The 15245-nt window shown below is 41.4% G+C and overlaps 1 protein-coding gene across 1 annotated transcript in view; it reads right to left on the bottom strand.

Moving 5' to 3' along the window:
* Positions 1-15245, bottom strand: part of ece2b (endothelin converting enzyme 2b) — a 63865-nt gene that overhangs the window by 5008 nt on the left and 43612 nt on the right. The window contains exons 8-18 of the mRNA XM_088914352.1: positions 14399-14587; positions 10425-10567; positions 9459-9573; positions 6786-6896; positions 4188-4286; positions 3235-3312; positions 2803-2906; positions 2588-2698; positions 2052-2119; positions 708-898; positions 28-123 (exon numbers count right to left, since the gene is read on the bottom strand). Coding sequence (XP_088770478.1) covers positions 28-123; positions 708-898; positions 2052-2119; positions 2588-2698; positions 2803-2906; positions 3235-3312; positions 4188-4286; positions 6786-6896; positions 9459-9573; positions 10425-10567; positions 14399-14587 — 1305 coding nt within the window. The remainder of the gene's footprint in view (positions 1-27; positions 124-707; positions 899-2051; positions 2120-2587; positions 2699-2802; positions 2907-3234; positions 3313-4187; positions 4287-6785; positions 6897-9458; positions 9574-10424; positions 10568-14398; positions 14588-15245) is intronic.

The raw sequence follows: 15245 nt of genomic DNA, 5'->3' as shown, positions 1-15245 counted from the left end.
GCTCAGTGCTGCCCTCTGCTGTTTCACCTGAGCAAATCCCACAAAGAAGAGCTGGTCGTTCGTCAGGTCCACTGCTGGCAGCCGCTTCTCCTCACCGTTTCTCTGGACCCAGGACTTGTAGGCCTGCAGCACAGACACAGGGACTTGAGGAGTGTGTGTAACTTCAAAAAGTCAAGGTGACAATGTTTGTAACACCCTGAGAGGAGGATTTTAATAGTTCCTGACACTTATATAGTGCTTTACAGGTAATGGGGACTCCCCTCCATCACCACAAATAAGTAGCCCCCACCTGCCAAAGTACCTGTATACTCACCACAGCTAGCTACCAGTGGAGAGGAGAACGGAGTGATGAAGCCAGCTCATAGATGAGGATTATTAGGCAGCCATGACTGGTAATGGTCAGGGGGAAATTTGGCCAGGACATAAGGGTTAGGGTCAGGTGACCAGATTCAAGACTGTATCTCAAAATCCTCCAGTTTCATCAGTTCTGTACTTACAACCTGAACGTGTCATAAACTATGTATAATTTATATTATTTACAAAATATTTTGTAAAATATATATACAAAATGTTTTTTAAACACTTATCTTTCATAAATCTGGGGTGAGTCAAAACAGAAAGCCAATGTTTACAAGTTGAACAGAATCCAGGCAGCTAGTCAGTCTTTCTCTTGATATATTTATATGTCAGTAACAGAGAGAACCTACGTGATATGCAGCTTTCAGTCCCCCATTGTCAGCGATGTTCTCTCCCAGTGTCTGTTTCCCATTAACATGCTCCCCATTGATGGTGTACTGGGAGTACTGCTCCACCATGCACTCGGTCCGGTTCTTGAAGGCTTCCACCGAGGAGTTCTGCCACCAGGGGCGCAGATTCCCATCCTTGTCATACTCCCTTCCTGTTAGGAGCAGAGGTGCGTGGGTCAGTCCCCCTTCCCTAATACCACCAGGTATTGAAATGCAACCCCTTTTTAAAAATATTTAAAAGCCAGGTTAAGATCTTCACTTAATAATATTTGTAACTGCCTGTCTCCCCCTAAAAAGCCCCAGCTCTCAGTGTTGAGTTTCTTACGACAAGTTCTAATGGAGAAGTGTGAGGCAGCCATAACCAACACTGAAACATAGGACAATGAAACTAGAACCCCAGAACACAAGCAGAAACAAAAAAGTGGTGCAGATCCTTACATTAGTAAGCTTCCAGTAACCAGGAGCTAAAGACACATCAATTTTTTTTGTTCATATGTCCACATATTTTTATTTCTATTAATTTTACACATGTGGCCTTTTGGAATGCATTGAACAAAATCAAAAATGTGATTGAGAATTAACAATGCAGGTCATACATTTGTAAGTGGAGTTTGAGAAAAGATTTGCCAGGGAGGCAGTTTCTGTGACTGAATCCTGTGCGTTTAGAAAAAAAGAGGACACAGGGTGATATCATGAAAATACACACTACTTCAAAATATGTTTTTCAATCTCAAATATCCCGTGGTTACCACAAAGTGCCCTGTTTGAGAAATGACTTCTGCTTTTATCCTGTACAGATACGACATGAAACAGATCCTGCAGTATTTACATCTGTGCCATTTGCTCTAATTTTAAACCTTGAGCTTTGCCATCACATTATGAGGACAAATCTTACAAGCTCAAAAAGATGAACGTAACTTTACGGATCCCAAAGATTAAAGGGATACTCATAATACTGAGCTTCTTTGTTGCATTTTCAATAAAAACTTGTCGGGTGAACAAAAGCCATATTTTACACACTTGAGTAAAAAGCATCACATGAGTGTGGACACTGCAGGCGCTCCATCGTTTTCAGGCTGGCTGTTAAAAATTGATCGTATTTCTTTTGGCAATAATACTGACACTGCAGTAGGAACCCTGGAGCGACACAACAGACAAAGCACTGTTGCAGTTCTGCTCCACATGTTAATGCATCTCTCAGGTTACGTTGTTCCTGCTGGCACACTCCAAGCGGAAGCATCTCCGTGAAACCAGGAGGGTACACAAATGACCAAGGACAGCCTGATCAGGAGGCTGCAGACTCACCCTGGTCATCGAAGGCATGCGTGAGCTCATGTCCCATTACCACTCCAATGCCCCCGAAGTTCAGAGCCCTGCAGAGATGCAGACACAACCTTACTGAGGTACAGCACTTCCTAGACATTTAATATTATCATTGTCTGATCTTCCTCATTACATTTAGGAAATCTGTTGTACTCTGCACCTCACTCTTGGTTGACGTAATAATTTAATTTATGAATGTTATAACCTCACAACCTTGAAAAAACATTTCTTGCAGATCAGATCAAGCTAGGTCACAGACTCCAGCCTCCAAGAGATTTCAATTTCTCCATCAATCACCTAGAGGCGTCAGGCTGACAGCACCATAAGGGATTAAGTTGGGGTGATTTATGATTGCCTGAAAAGCTAAAGCTTCAAGAATCCATTCATCAACGTTTAATAAAACTGCACCTTATGCACCCCTTTTCTGGCCCCAAGTCTGTTGGGTGGCGGGCAGATGTGATAAGAGAAAGATTGGTGCCAGTGGAGAATGACAGAGAATACAGAGGAGCAGGGCTCACTTGGGATGGTTCCTGGCGTAGAAAGGTGCTTGCAGGATACCAGCAGGAAAGACGATACCGTTCTTGGTTGGCATGTAGTAAGCATTCACTGTCGGTGGGGTCATGCTCCATCTGAAGGGAAGAGGACACAGTCAGCACAATCCGCACCACAGAACTTCTATGTGCTGTATGTCAGTGCTACAGAACAGTGTGTCAGAGCAGCACTGCACACTCACTGGTCCTTGTTGGGCGGTTTGCGGAGCTGGTCAGCCATCACCTTAGCAGAGAAGTTGAAAAAGTTCAGCGTATTCTGGAAAAAGTTGTCTTCTGAAACTTCATACTAAAAAGAGAAAGAGAAGAAGGGAGAAATCACTCAACTTCATGAGTAGCTTGGGAAAGGGCATCATGGGATACAGTGAGTTAGGACACCAAGCAAAACATTGGGTTAGGGTGCCATGTTACACTATCGTTTGCCTCTTATATTCATATATTCATACGTATATTCATTCTTAACACAAAGAAAGGGGGCTGACTGCACACTCAAGTTCTTAAACATTTGCAATCCTCTGAAGCAGCAGTAAAGATTGTAAAATTATTTATTACACATGCACTCATCACACTCTGACTGCTGCTGCCTTGAATATTTGAGCTGGTGAGACCTCACTCACCCCATCATAGACATCGTCCAGCTCCTTGTTGTCCAGAATGAAGTCTGGAAAGCCAATCATGTCGTAGATGGCATCAGCCTACAGGATAGGGGTGGAAATGAAGGCAGGAGTCTCAGGCCCCGAGTTTAAATTTCCATGATGTTCTAGGAGTTTTTCATGATTCTGTACAGCCTTGTCATCAAACCTCACAATGTATTGATCCCCACAACCCTTGATTACTTTTGTTTCCTACACATTTAGCACACAACTAGCAGCTCAGCATGATAAATATGAGGAATTTTCACCACCAGCATAAATGCAACACAACAGCCTTTTAAACATAAACACCAGTTATGTTTACTGAATCACAACTAAATCAAGGAGCTCTGTGTGAAAAACAAGACAGACGGCCAGTGTTGTAACTTAACACCCCTTCAGACCCAAATATCTGAATACATTTTCATACAATTCTATATTATTCAAACCTCGGGTCCTGAATATGAAAAGGCAAGAACAGACATTACTAGATGAAGAACGAAGAATTCAAAAATAACAATAATCCTTAAGAATTGGCTGCATTTAAATAATGGTCTTAATTCCAAAGGATCAAGAAAAGCCTTCACATATCGGAGAGCAGTCACTTCATCCACCACTAAAGTGCTTCATCCACCTGATACAAGGCAGCCTAGCTGCATATAGTAGATCGGGGGGGAAGAGAGAAATTGCTTCACCAGCTGAATTAAGAGGGACCTTTAGGCAGACCAGACTGTACAAGACCAGTGTGAAATTTAGTCAGGAAACCAGGTTATCGGGTTATCAGCTTTGAGATCCTTAATAACCAAGTAGTCTTCACTTTAACATCAACCCAAAGGTTGGCACAGTGTACATGATGTATGTTTTGGGGGTGTATTCCAGGCTATGCTCTCAGTCACATGGGCTTGTGATGACATCTGCATGCTCAGGTTACTACTTACTTTTTCTTTAGCTGCCTGTCTAGTCTGGGTGTCCATCCAGTTGAGTTTGTCCAGGGACTGTTTGAAGGCTGTCCGGATGTCATTGATCATCCCCTCCGCCTGCACAGGGAACAATCAATTAATTTGACCCACTGGAGTTATTATTTAAGTCACTATTCAAACGGCAATACAGTATGTACTCAAAATCTAAACCTGCAATCTTAAAAGCAAGGATAAAAAATAACCACAAGGTGGCGCCACAGCCCAGGTACAATCATGGGTTTCCAGCTCCAGACCTGTAAACCAGGTTTGCAGTGTCTTCAAAGGTGTGGAGAAAGGTGTGGAGAAGGAATTAACTGCTCTGATCAATTTAATGTTTCTCCCTGTTAACAAGATACAGTGCTGGTTTTTGAAGGTTTGTGAACCTCCAATATAAAAATGCTTATCGTGATGCACTTATTGAATCAAAACCAGTTTTATTAAATAACCAAAGGTGTGTATATGTATTAATTCAATGTATTGTGAGATGCAATATTGTACACAGTGCAAAAAAATAATGTGAAATAACAAGTGAACCCTTATTTTATCTAGCATAATTATGGAGTAATAAGAATCTTATGGTTTAATGATTAAACAAGGACAGCATTTGGGCAGCTCTGTCCTATATAAAGGTCTAAAAAAAATTGTGAGTTTGGGCTTCACTATGCAAGCTAGTGAAAATCAGTCATGCCACAATACATTTCAAATAACACCAGTAAAAGAGTAGCTGATGTTCATCCATTTCAAGAGGATTACAAATCCATTCCTACAAATTTACTGACAAACCCACCCATTCGTCAAACTACCAATAGAAAATATTTAAAACCAAAATAACTCTACCCAGCTCAAGAACTCTAGAGTAACAGCTAAGGATCTGCAAGTCTCTCTCACAGTGGCTAATGTCAGTGTTCATGCCTCAACCATCAGGTGACGTTTGCATGGGAATGGTTTTCATAGAGGATAGCTAGTAAGAAACCACTGCTCTCTAAAAAGAATATTTTCCACCCATCTTAAGCTTCCAAAGAAGCAGAAGACCACTGTAAGACTTTTCTCCGAACAGATAAGTCAAAAAACATTTTTTGGCACAATAAGAAATGTTTTATATGGTGAAAACCAAACACCACCTCCCAATAGAAGACCCTTATCCCAGCCATCAAGCATGGTGGTGGAAGAATGCTGGTTTGCCTCAGGAACCAGATGGCTTGTCATGATTGACAGAACCATGGATCTGGACTTGTATCAGCAAACTCTGGAGAAGACTTTCAGGCCACTTGTGATCTGCAGCTGGGCTAAAAGTGGGTCTGGCAGCAATACAATGACTCTAAACATAAAAAGGAGGTCTACACCAGAATGGCTAAAGATCAAATTTAGCATTTTGGATTGTGCAAGTCAAAGTCCCATCTTAATCCCCAATGAAATGTCATGATAGGACCTGAAATGGGCTGTTTGTACAAGTCCGCTGTGAAATGTCACTGACATTTCTATAGTCAGTGGAACAAGCAGTCCTGTAAGGAACAATGGATGAAAATTCCTAAGCACTGATGAGAGAGACTGGTAAAACTGTTACAGGAAACGTCTATTTAAAGTCATTGCTGCTGAAGAGGTGCCACCATTTACAGAATCTAAAGCTTCAAACATTTATTCCCATAAAGATATTTTTTACTTTTGGATAATTTTGTGCTTATATAATCAGAATATATCTTATGCCTTTGTGTTATATGTTTAATCAGCTTTTTAGGAGGTTAAAAAGGTTTTGCAAACTTTTTCACAGCACTGTACAACCTGCTGAATTCCAAACTACGCAGACCAATTATAAATATTCTATTATTCATTTTCTTATAAAGGGCAACAAACAAAATGTAAAATGAAAAGTAGCAAACATGAATCACTAAAACAGAGTAAGAGAAGAGTAAAAACATAAAAAACAAGAAAACCTAAACAGTGAGGCATGTAAAGTGCCAGGCAGAACTAAACCGATGTGCAGTGAATGGTAAGCAAAGTGTAAAGGAGGAATCATTACACTGAGAAGCACTGTACTTTGAGCAGAGTTCGAAGAGTAAAAGTTCACAAAAGTGAGAGGGATCGGAGGTGCTGTCTAGGAGCTGGGTACCTGCTGCAGCAGTGCAAGGACTACCTTTACCTTTCAAACCAGCAGGCTCCTTGAGCATTTATATTGGAAAATTAGAAATCGGTAGGAAAACAGGTCTGTTTTTTTGGGAGAGGCTGGGTGTTAAATAAGAAATGTGAACTCTCACACCATTTGCAGTGACAAGTGAAGCAATGTGACTTCAGGTGGAGGGGAGTCCCCATTACCTGTAAAGCACTTTGAATGGAGTGTCCAGAAAAGCGCTATATAAATGTAAGCAATTATTAATTATTATTATTCTTCAGTGTCACGTGTGATACAGGCTGCCTAAGCTTACTCTCTTATATTGCTAAGGTAGTCTGCAGTAAACAGTTTTCAGGTTCTGCATCACATTGTTCAGAGGTACAGTAGCAGAGCCAGATGGTCAGATGATGAAATGTGGGCTTCAAACTAACAAGGCCGCGCAGGATGTGCTCATGGCATGGGGCACTCACAATCTCCTTGCTGTGCTTGTCGAAGGTGGCCTTGACGAAGAGGGCGCCCAGTGCGAAGCCCAGCGTGTCGTCCGTGTCTCCAATACAGGTCTGCCACCTCGGGGTGCATGACTGAGGACAGAGGTACACACCGGCGTTGTCAGTACCCAGAGCACAGGAAGACACTTCACAGCGAAACCTCTGTCCGCTAGCGCTGTAAAAAACTGTACAGTTCTACCACAATACAGATGCTGTTTATGGGACAGGAGCTAGGAAAGGACTGCCAACCAAGCACTGTTAATACAAAAACAGGTTGCTAATACCTGACCTGAGACATTGTCCAAGTGCTGAGTCGAAATTAAGTCTGGGACAGGGGGTCCCACCTGGATTTGATAACATCTTTTACATTGCACATGTTACCAACAAGTTCACACATCATAGTTAACTGTGCCGTTAACTTGTCTCACTTAAACACATTCACAGACTTTTATTGTAATATCTGGATTTATGGAAAGTGTTAAGGTCTGACTTTTTCCCCTCTAGATATCAATAGTTATGGATATTTGAAGAAACCTAGTCTAGAATGACATGATTAAGACTTAAAACCGATAAATGGATTTGAAATTCTTAATTGTGTAATCACAGCACATTAATTGTTTAATGTCGACATTATGACATTAAAAGTCACAGCACATGGGTACATAAGAAAGGTCCCAATCATGTGACCTCTGGTTCCTGTTAATCTTGATGATCCAACAGGTTGATTTTGCCAAAGTCACTGATGATTTTGAATACTTAATTAATGTACACAATATTAAACTGAAGTCTTGCAGGACTTACCCCTTATTGTGAAAAATAGTTCAGAGGAAAGGAATTCTTCACACAATTTATTGAACTTAGACAAATGCTAATCACTATGGAATTAAACCAATTCTCAATTAATAAAGCAATGCACGTTTAATTAAATATTTTTTAAAAAAACAAATACACAGAATAAACACTGCATAAATATTCCCCAAAATGGTCTTTTTTGACAACTGTCAGTAAGCAAAATGGAATATGTCATTTAGATAATGTATAATCTTCACACACCACTGTAACAGTGTTCACTCCATACACAGACATTTTGTCTTGAAGAAATGGAAACTGCAAAGCAATTATTCAAAATTCTTAAGGAATTATTGAAATTATCAAGGTGATGGGAAAGTTACTGTAAGGGATTAAATCAAGCTCAACAAGGACACAGGGTGTTCAAAGAAAGTGCCTTGTGGAGTAACAGGAGGTATCACTTAACACAGAGGGTCTTGAGCATCTGGAACAAACTACCCCAGCCACATTTCCAAGGCCAGCTCTCTGGGCTCCTTCCAGAAAAGGCCAGATGGGATTCTGAGACTGATTAACTGCTGAGTAACCAAAACAACAAGATGGGAGGAATTGCCTCCTCGCATTTACAACTTTTCTAATGTTTCCACCACTCAAATTGCATCAGAAGCAATTTTCAGATACACAACCCCTGCTAGAAGGCATTTTAAAAGATCAAGCTCCTTCCTCAGACCGTGTGTAAAAACAAGTGGCATTTTAAATCACTGTGCCTCTTCTGATACTGAACACTTCAATGACAGGGTTCCGCATATCCAGCAGACAAAGTAACAGACCCATTTTGATACATTGACGGCTCTGTGAAAAGGACTACACCAACGCACAAACAACACAAAAAACACATTCTCAAAGTGATGGCTGAGACTGCAGGGCACATGGCCAGTCCTGTGTACTGCGGTGTCTGTTCCATGCCAGGCGAGTGAGTGTCAGGAGTGGGTGATGCTTTACCTCTGTGTAGCTCTCTGCACCTAGCGACCGTCTCCTGTTGCTATGGCACCCAGCTCAAGATCCCAGTCAAGGACCCCCTCTGTCAGCCACTAGACATCTCTGTCTGTCCGTTAATAGAGATGAGGCTTGCCTTTTCTCTGTGTCTCCTCTGTTGTTCTACCTCACTCCTTGCTCCCCCTCTTTCCCTTCCATTCCAATTAGCCTGAAGATCTCCCGGGGAAGCAGCTTTTAAAACTTCTATTAGCATCAACAGTCATGCAGTGCAAAACAACATCCCTTAATAGCAGGAGGTCTGGGGGGGGGGTATTTGCTTAACATGGCAAGAGATGGCAGTGACTGAATTTCCACAGAAAGATCAGTCACACTATGGCTGTAAAAAGGAAAGAACTTCAAATGCACAGTATAACCCAGGGATCTCAAACAGGGAGCTACAGTATCACCTTCAGTGCAAACCAGCTCCCACTTTCTTATTTTGACCCTGTGCTGGTTCACCGAATTAAAGGTTAGTGATCTTTAGCCACTGAATGAGGGATACTACAATTCCTCCAAATGCTATTTTTCAGTAAAAATACAAATACAGCATAAATGTCTCTGCTAAGATCACATCATGGAGCACAGCAGTCTTCAGCTGTGCCTGAGCTTAGATTACTGAAGATTGCAGTCTTCAGCTGTGCCTGACCCTAGATCACTGGCCACTGCAGTCTCCAGCCGTGCCTGACCCTAGATCACTGACCACTGCAGTCTTTAGCCAAGTCTGTCCTAGAATCAGTAGACAGGATTTTTCCACAGGTAATCAAGAACAGTGTGAAATCCTCCTATGGGCCCCACCCACAAAAAATCACCTGGTGCCCTAAAGTACCCTCTCACCTTCTTAGTTCCATACAGACTCTCCAGCAGCTTGTCCTGAGCATTTTCAAAGCGCTGATCCAGACTGGAGACTGTTTTCTGCACCAGGTTCCAAATCATATAGTTGTTTAAAAGGCTGGGAGGACAGAGAACAGAGAGGAGACACTTTGTAAATGCAGCTATTTGCTGGCAATTCACATGCTTTAACAAAATATGTGATATGTTTTCATAAAGCATTGTAGATCAAATCCTCAAACATGTTCATTAGACTTTTAAAAGATGAATGTTTTTAATACATTAAATGTTATTTTAAATAGATTTAAATAAATTCTATTTTATTCTTATCAAACCAGTCTTGGATCCTTACAGCAGCAGCTCCTGTGCTGTCCTGTGTAGTAATAAAACCTACCTGACACACCCACCCAATATAGCCACTCAATATGTGAAACACTAGTACACCCCACAGTGCCCAGCAGATCCCAAGGAGTTGTTATGTCAAAAGCTGAGAAGACCTTTGGCTGAATTATGCTGATTTATTTCCAGCAAAACTAGGATTGCCATCGCCCGGGGAATGATTGTTACTCATGTTTATATAGCTGGACATTTTAGTTTTTACTTTAAGTAATCTGACAGATGTGACTTGCTCAAGTGTACAACATCAGTGACCCCATCCAGGACTTAAACGCATAACCATCCAGTTCTGCCTCCAGAGCCCTAAACCACTACTCCACACTCAATCCTGGTTAAACCGAGCCAGGTTTGTCAGGTCCACAGAGCTCAATCTGTACCATGGAGAAGCTCAAGAGCCTTTCTGTAAATGAAGTTTGTCTTTTGTGAAATTGCTTCCCTCATGCTTTCATTATATTCTTCAGTATAATGATGTGTCCCAGAATGCTTTACTAACAGACTATAGGCTGCTGCACATCTGTGTCTGCATGGTGGAGGGAGTTGATCCCTGGTAGGTGACACCTGACACAATGCCCTCACCTCTTGTCAGTGTTGTTGATGAGCTCGGACACCTGCTGCAGGTACTCCTTGGCGTAGAGAACCACGGGCTCCGTGTCGTTCAGATCCAGGGGAGACAGAGCAGACGACAGGTAGTCCAGCCAGTCCACTGCTGGAGCCAGGAGCTGTCAACGTCACACACAGGGAGGACAGGGACTCAACATCATACTAAATCATAATCATATAACACGCACATGCTATAGCCTGACTGTGACAGATCCCCCCTAGAAGATACATGAAAATCCAAATCCAGTCAGAAAGACAATTCAACAGCTCAGGGAACCCACCCATTATTATGCTCGTCCCATCCTAAAAGTTGTAATACCTGTATGTAACCCGTAGCAGTGGAAAAACCCTCACTCGGCTGAGTCCTCTTGGCTGGGTATGCTCCCATCTTTCTCATACTGGTATTCTGACATGGAAATAATCGAGGCTACTACAAAGGATGTGCAGTCATAATCTAGTGCATACTCCACTAGAGTATTTCTGCTTTAATAGAACTCTCCCAAATTTGTTCTCCCTCAGATATGTAATGGTCACTGTTTGCCAGACAAACTGACTCTTAGTCACTATTTATATAGGGAACCTTAGGTGCAGTCAGTTTACCAATTTCCTTGTGAGAATGTGAAGAATGCATTTCTCTGAGCTACCCATTATGTGCAAGTCCGACCATAGCCTGAGATCAAGATAAGAATTTTATGACTCAGTTGATAAAGGCTACAAACTGGTGAGGGAATTCGAATGACAAACAAAACAGTACAGTTGCCGGACAAGCAAACACTGGAATCAAGCTCTAAATGAGTCGGGGGTAAATCCAAGGTAAGTGGAGAAGCACAGAAAAAAACTATTCACACAGCATTTGCAAAGACCACAAGCCAGTCTCATGGACCGAATGGCTTAAGAACGGATATTAAAAGTAAACCTTTTAAAATGAGTTTCTCTGCTGGGCCTGTTGGGTTCAAATTTTGATGTGATCCAGGATGGTGAGAGTTTACTATTGTAAGCCCACAGGCTATGTGAACCCGACCAAAAGTCCAAGAATCAATTTGTCTTAGAGACGGAGAGTAGCTTTGTGATCTGTTTATTTTATATATACGAACATACATGTGTGAGATATGCACAGAAGGAGAGGTGGGCTCTGTTACTCACGGTTATAGCTACAAAAGACATTCTTTAAAATACCGGGATACATCGCCTTCAAAATAAATGTTTGTATAGTTTCTTTCCATTATGGCTAACTCTTGTTAAATAAGTTGCATGGCTTTGGGAAGTTAAACATTACACTAGTTTAATGTCCTGTGTGGATTTCGGAGCAAAGACAAAACAAACTGCTGCATTTTCTAACTTCCTTATGTGCATCAATGAACACCGGAAAGAAATATCCAAACTCAAAAATCATGATGTGCTCAACCGAAAGCTGATCTCCAGTACTGCTGTCATGACCCCATCGCTGGAAAATGCTAACCATTAGCGACTTTATGCAGAATAAAAATGAACAGGACGAAATGTCTGCTTAATTAATTCAGTTCAAACAGGTGCAGCTACTTCATCAGCAGGAGACAACTCAGCATTAAACCTGAATATCAGTTCTCCTGTAAAACTGCAAAACCCAAGCTTGCTGGCAGTTTTTTTTTATTCCAGACACTTTCAGCTGGTGGATAATCCATGGTTTTGAACACATCTTCTGTGGGTGTGTCATTGTTTTGGTTATAACAAATGGCCCAAGGCTGGGTTTCTCAAAATCATGCAAAAGAGTACAAGGAGCCAAGCTGGCTGGCCAAGTGACAATGACACTCCATTACAATAACATTGCTGTGCACCTGTGGCCCATTTGCAATTCAAAGTAAAAATAAAACCCACTGCAACTTGATCTGTTTGCTATTCAAGTCAGATCCTCCACCCAATTCTTTCCTTCCCCACTTCTGGATGTGCTGTTCAATAATGCAAAGATGGAAAGCCCTTCTCCAGAATTTCAAACAGCTGGGAGACGCACAGCTCCTGTCACCCAGATAAGAAGAGAGGAGGGGTGGGATGGGGATTAGGTTTTTCTGCATTTATCTATTTTTTCACATTAAAGCATCTTTTTATGATTGCAGAAATTCCATGAGCTGCCTTCATACTCTGTGGGAGAGCAGGACTCTTGGAAACAACAAAGGCTTGTTTATGACCCTACGATAGTCCCACTCTGAGCCAAAACACAGTAATAAAGGGCTCATCAGCAAAGACTTCAACATGCACTGCTTGTATGCCAACTGATTGTGTGCTACAGTGGGAGGGTGACATGACACAACACACCAAGTTTCACAGTAAATAGGAATTTTAAAGACCATCTACATAAAGCATTCACCAGTAAACAAAACAGACGCCACTTTTTTCCCCCCAAAGAAGAAAAAAACACAGGTAATATGGTACCCAAAGAGCCAGATTGATTACCTAGGACCTTGCACAGACTTCTTTTCGTATTTTGTCACTTGGTAGTTTGATTTATGTGCTTAAAAAAGCACATTAAACTGAGTAGAAATCAGTTTCTGAAACAATGTTCGCTTAAACTCATCACAAACCATTTAGGGATTGGTAAAGCAAAAAGTTACAATGGAACAAGAAGCCTGTTCCTCAATGTGGATGTATATATTGCCAAATTCTTGTGTTATGTTTGTGGACTGGCCGTAGGCGCACAGTGCTGACAAATGCCCTGGCAAACTGAACAGTTGCATGAACATCCTGTGCATTTAGCCAGCAGCTGCTGGGACCAAGAAACAAACAAGACCTAAGAGGGAGGCAATCTTTCAGTTTACACTAGGATTACAGGACAGCAACAACTATCTCTTTCCCTTTCAGTACCACTACTTCACTACCTGTTTCATTTTGACACCTCCCTTTGTAAACATTTCATCTGGACTGGAATATTTCACTGATCCTGTACTGGTATTCTCTGCTCCCCCCTGACATCTGGAATTGATGAGAAAAACTTCAAAACCAAAACAGCTTCATCCTGTAAGTGTAAATCATTAGGAGCGAAGTGGGAGATTTATGCAAGGCCATTCAATTTTCCAGCAGAACAGATATCTTCAACTAAATATGTTTTTTCCAAAATTGTGATTTTTCTTTACTCCTCCTACAGCACCTCCTCTGTCTAATTCTATACACACAGCATTAACTTGTGCTGCATGCACTAATCCCATGTAACAGGAAACTATACTTGTTAATATATTTTCCTACTGAGGTGATTAGAACTAAGCTTTTAAAATTCGGTCTGCTTATTTTGCTCTGTCCCATTTACCATTTTGCAAGCACCTTGCTCTTTAGAATTTTATTTTGTTTGGTGAACCATTCACATAATTTAAACTGGGAAAAAAATGAAGTTTATAAGTGCCCAATTAGAATGTGTAATGTGTTTGAATGATTTCTAACTTTCATAAAATGGAAACTAAAACAAAAACATCCGGGCTGAATAAACATGCAGGCTTTTCTTTTAATTAATCAATTTCAGCTGTCGGGCAATTGACTCCAGCCCAGGAAGATCTGGCACAGTTAACAAGTTGAGTGTTGAGTTCGGCACAGACACAGCAGGAGTCTGAATGCTCACCTCAGGATTCAGAAATTAAAGAGAAAGAGAAGAGCATTTTGAGTGCTGCCCAGCAGTACACGGATCCTCGAACCAGCACTGAGACAGGAGATAGGCAGATTTGTATCTACAGCAAGGGAGAGATGCACAGCCACTTGCCCACAGATGTAGCCACATGGACTGACAGATGGGAACACAGATCCACAGACAGGTAAGCCTGAACTTAGTGATAACCGACAAGCAATTATCAGAAAACCGAGAGTGGATATAGATAATAAACTCAGTCTTTCAGTCCATACAAGGACACAGCTGCGCTGATGGATGTAAGTGGACAGTGATTGTCCATATCACACACTTCCTCAGAGGCACACAAGATGGATGCACACAATACCTGCAGCTCAGCGATGCTCATCTTGTGGTAGATCTTCTCCTCGTCTCGCCTCTCGTCCTGAGGCACCGTGATGTTGGCCAGCATGGTCTCGAAGTCCAGAATCTGCTGCATCTGTACGCGTGTGGACTGGGGATCCCCCCCCAGCAGGTGTCCCAGCTCAACCATGTACTCCAGGTAGGCCTTCAGCACCTGCAAGAGCGACACAATCCCTGGCCCATCTGAAACTTGCCATGATTTCCATGGAGCTTTCATCTTTTCTTCAGTGCCCACTGAATTCTTTCACCCTCAGTGTAGGGTTTATAATCTCCCTCAGAAGAGATTTCCAAATATGCCTCCCTTTAAACAGATCTTAATTAAGCCACCAGATACCATTGTTACATGGGAGAAACCCATTAAAGGCTAGAGCATCTTTAAACACCCCCCATTTAATTCCTTCATTTTCAATCCACTCAGATTTTTATGTACCAATAACTGATAAATGGAAAAAAAACTCCTCTTCATCAACTGAATTCAACATTTTCAGAGTTTTAAGAAATCTATTTTGCAATTTATAATGAATTATGTTAAGTCTTTTAAAACGGCATAAACTCTCTTAAAGAGATTAAATTCATAGATGGCAGGGAAATATTCAGAAAGGCCTGCCACTGCAAACCAGGTCTGTATTACAGATGGTCAGAAATCACTTTGCTTAGTATCAATGAGTGGTGGAAAAATAAAACAGAAAACAAAGGCATTAAACTCAAGGAAACATATCCTGCAATTAATGCAGACTTTTCTTTAAATTTTTCTAACATATTTAGTGGTTCCTAAGGATTTAAATCATATTTAAAAAGGAGAAATACTGAGA

The sequence above is a fragment of the Atractosteus spatula genome, chromosome 4, assembly GCF_055471065.1.
Source record: "Atractosteus spatula isolate fAtrSpa1 chromosome 4, fAtrSpa1.hap1, whole genome shotgun sequence".
NCBI classification, from domain to species: domain Eukaryota; kingdom Metazoa; phylum Chordata; class Actinopteri; order Semionotiformes; family Lepisosteidae; genus Atractosteus; species Atractosteus spatula.
This window is presented reverse-complemented; position numbering and strand designations above follow the sequence as displayed.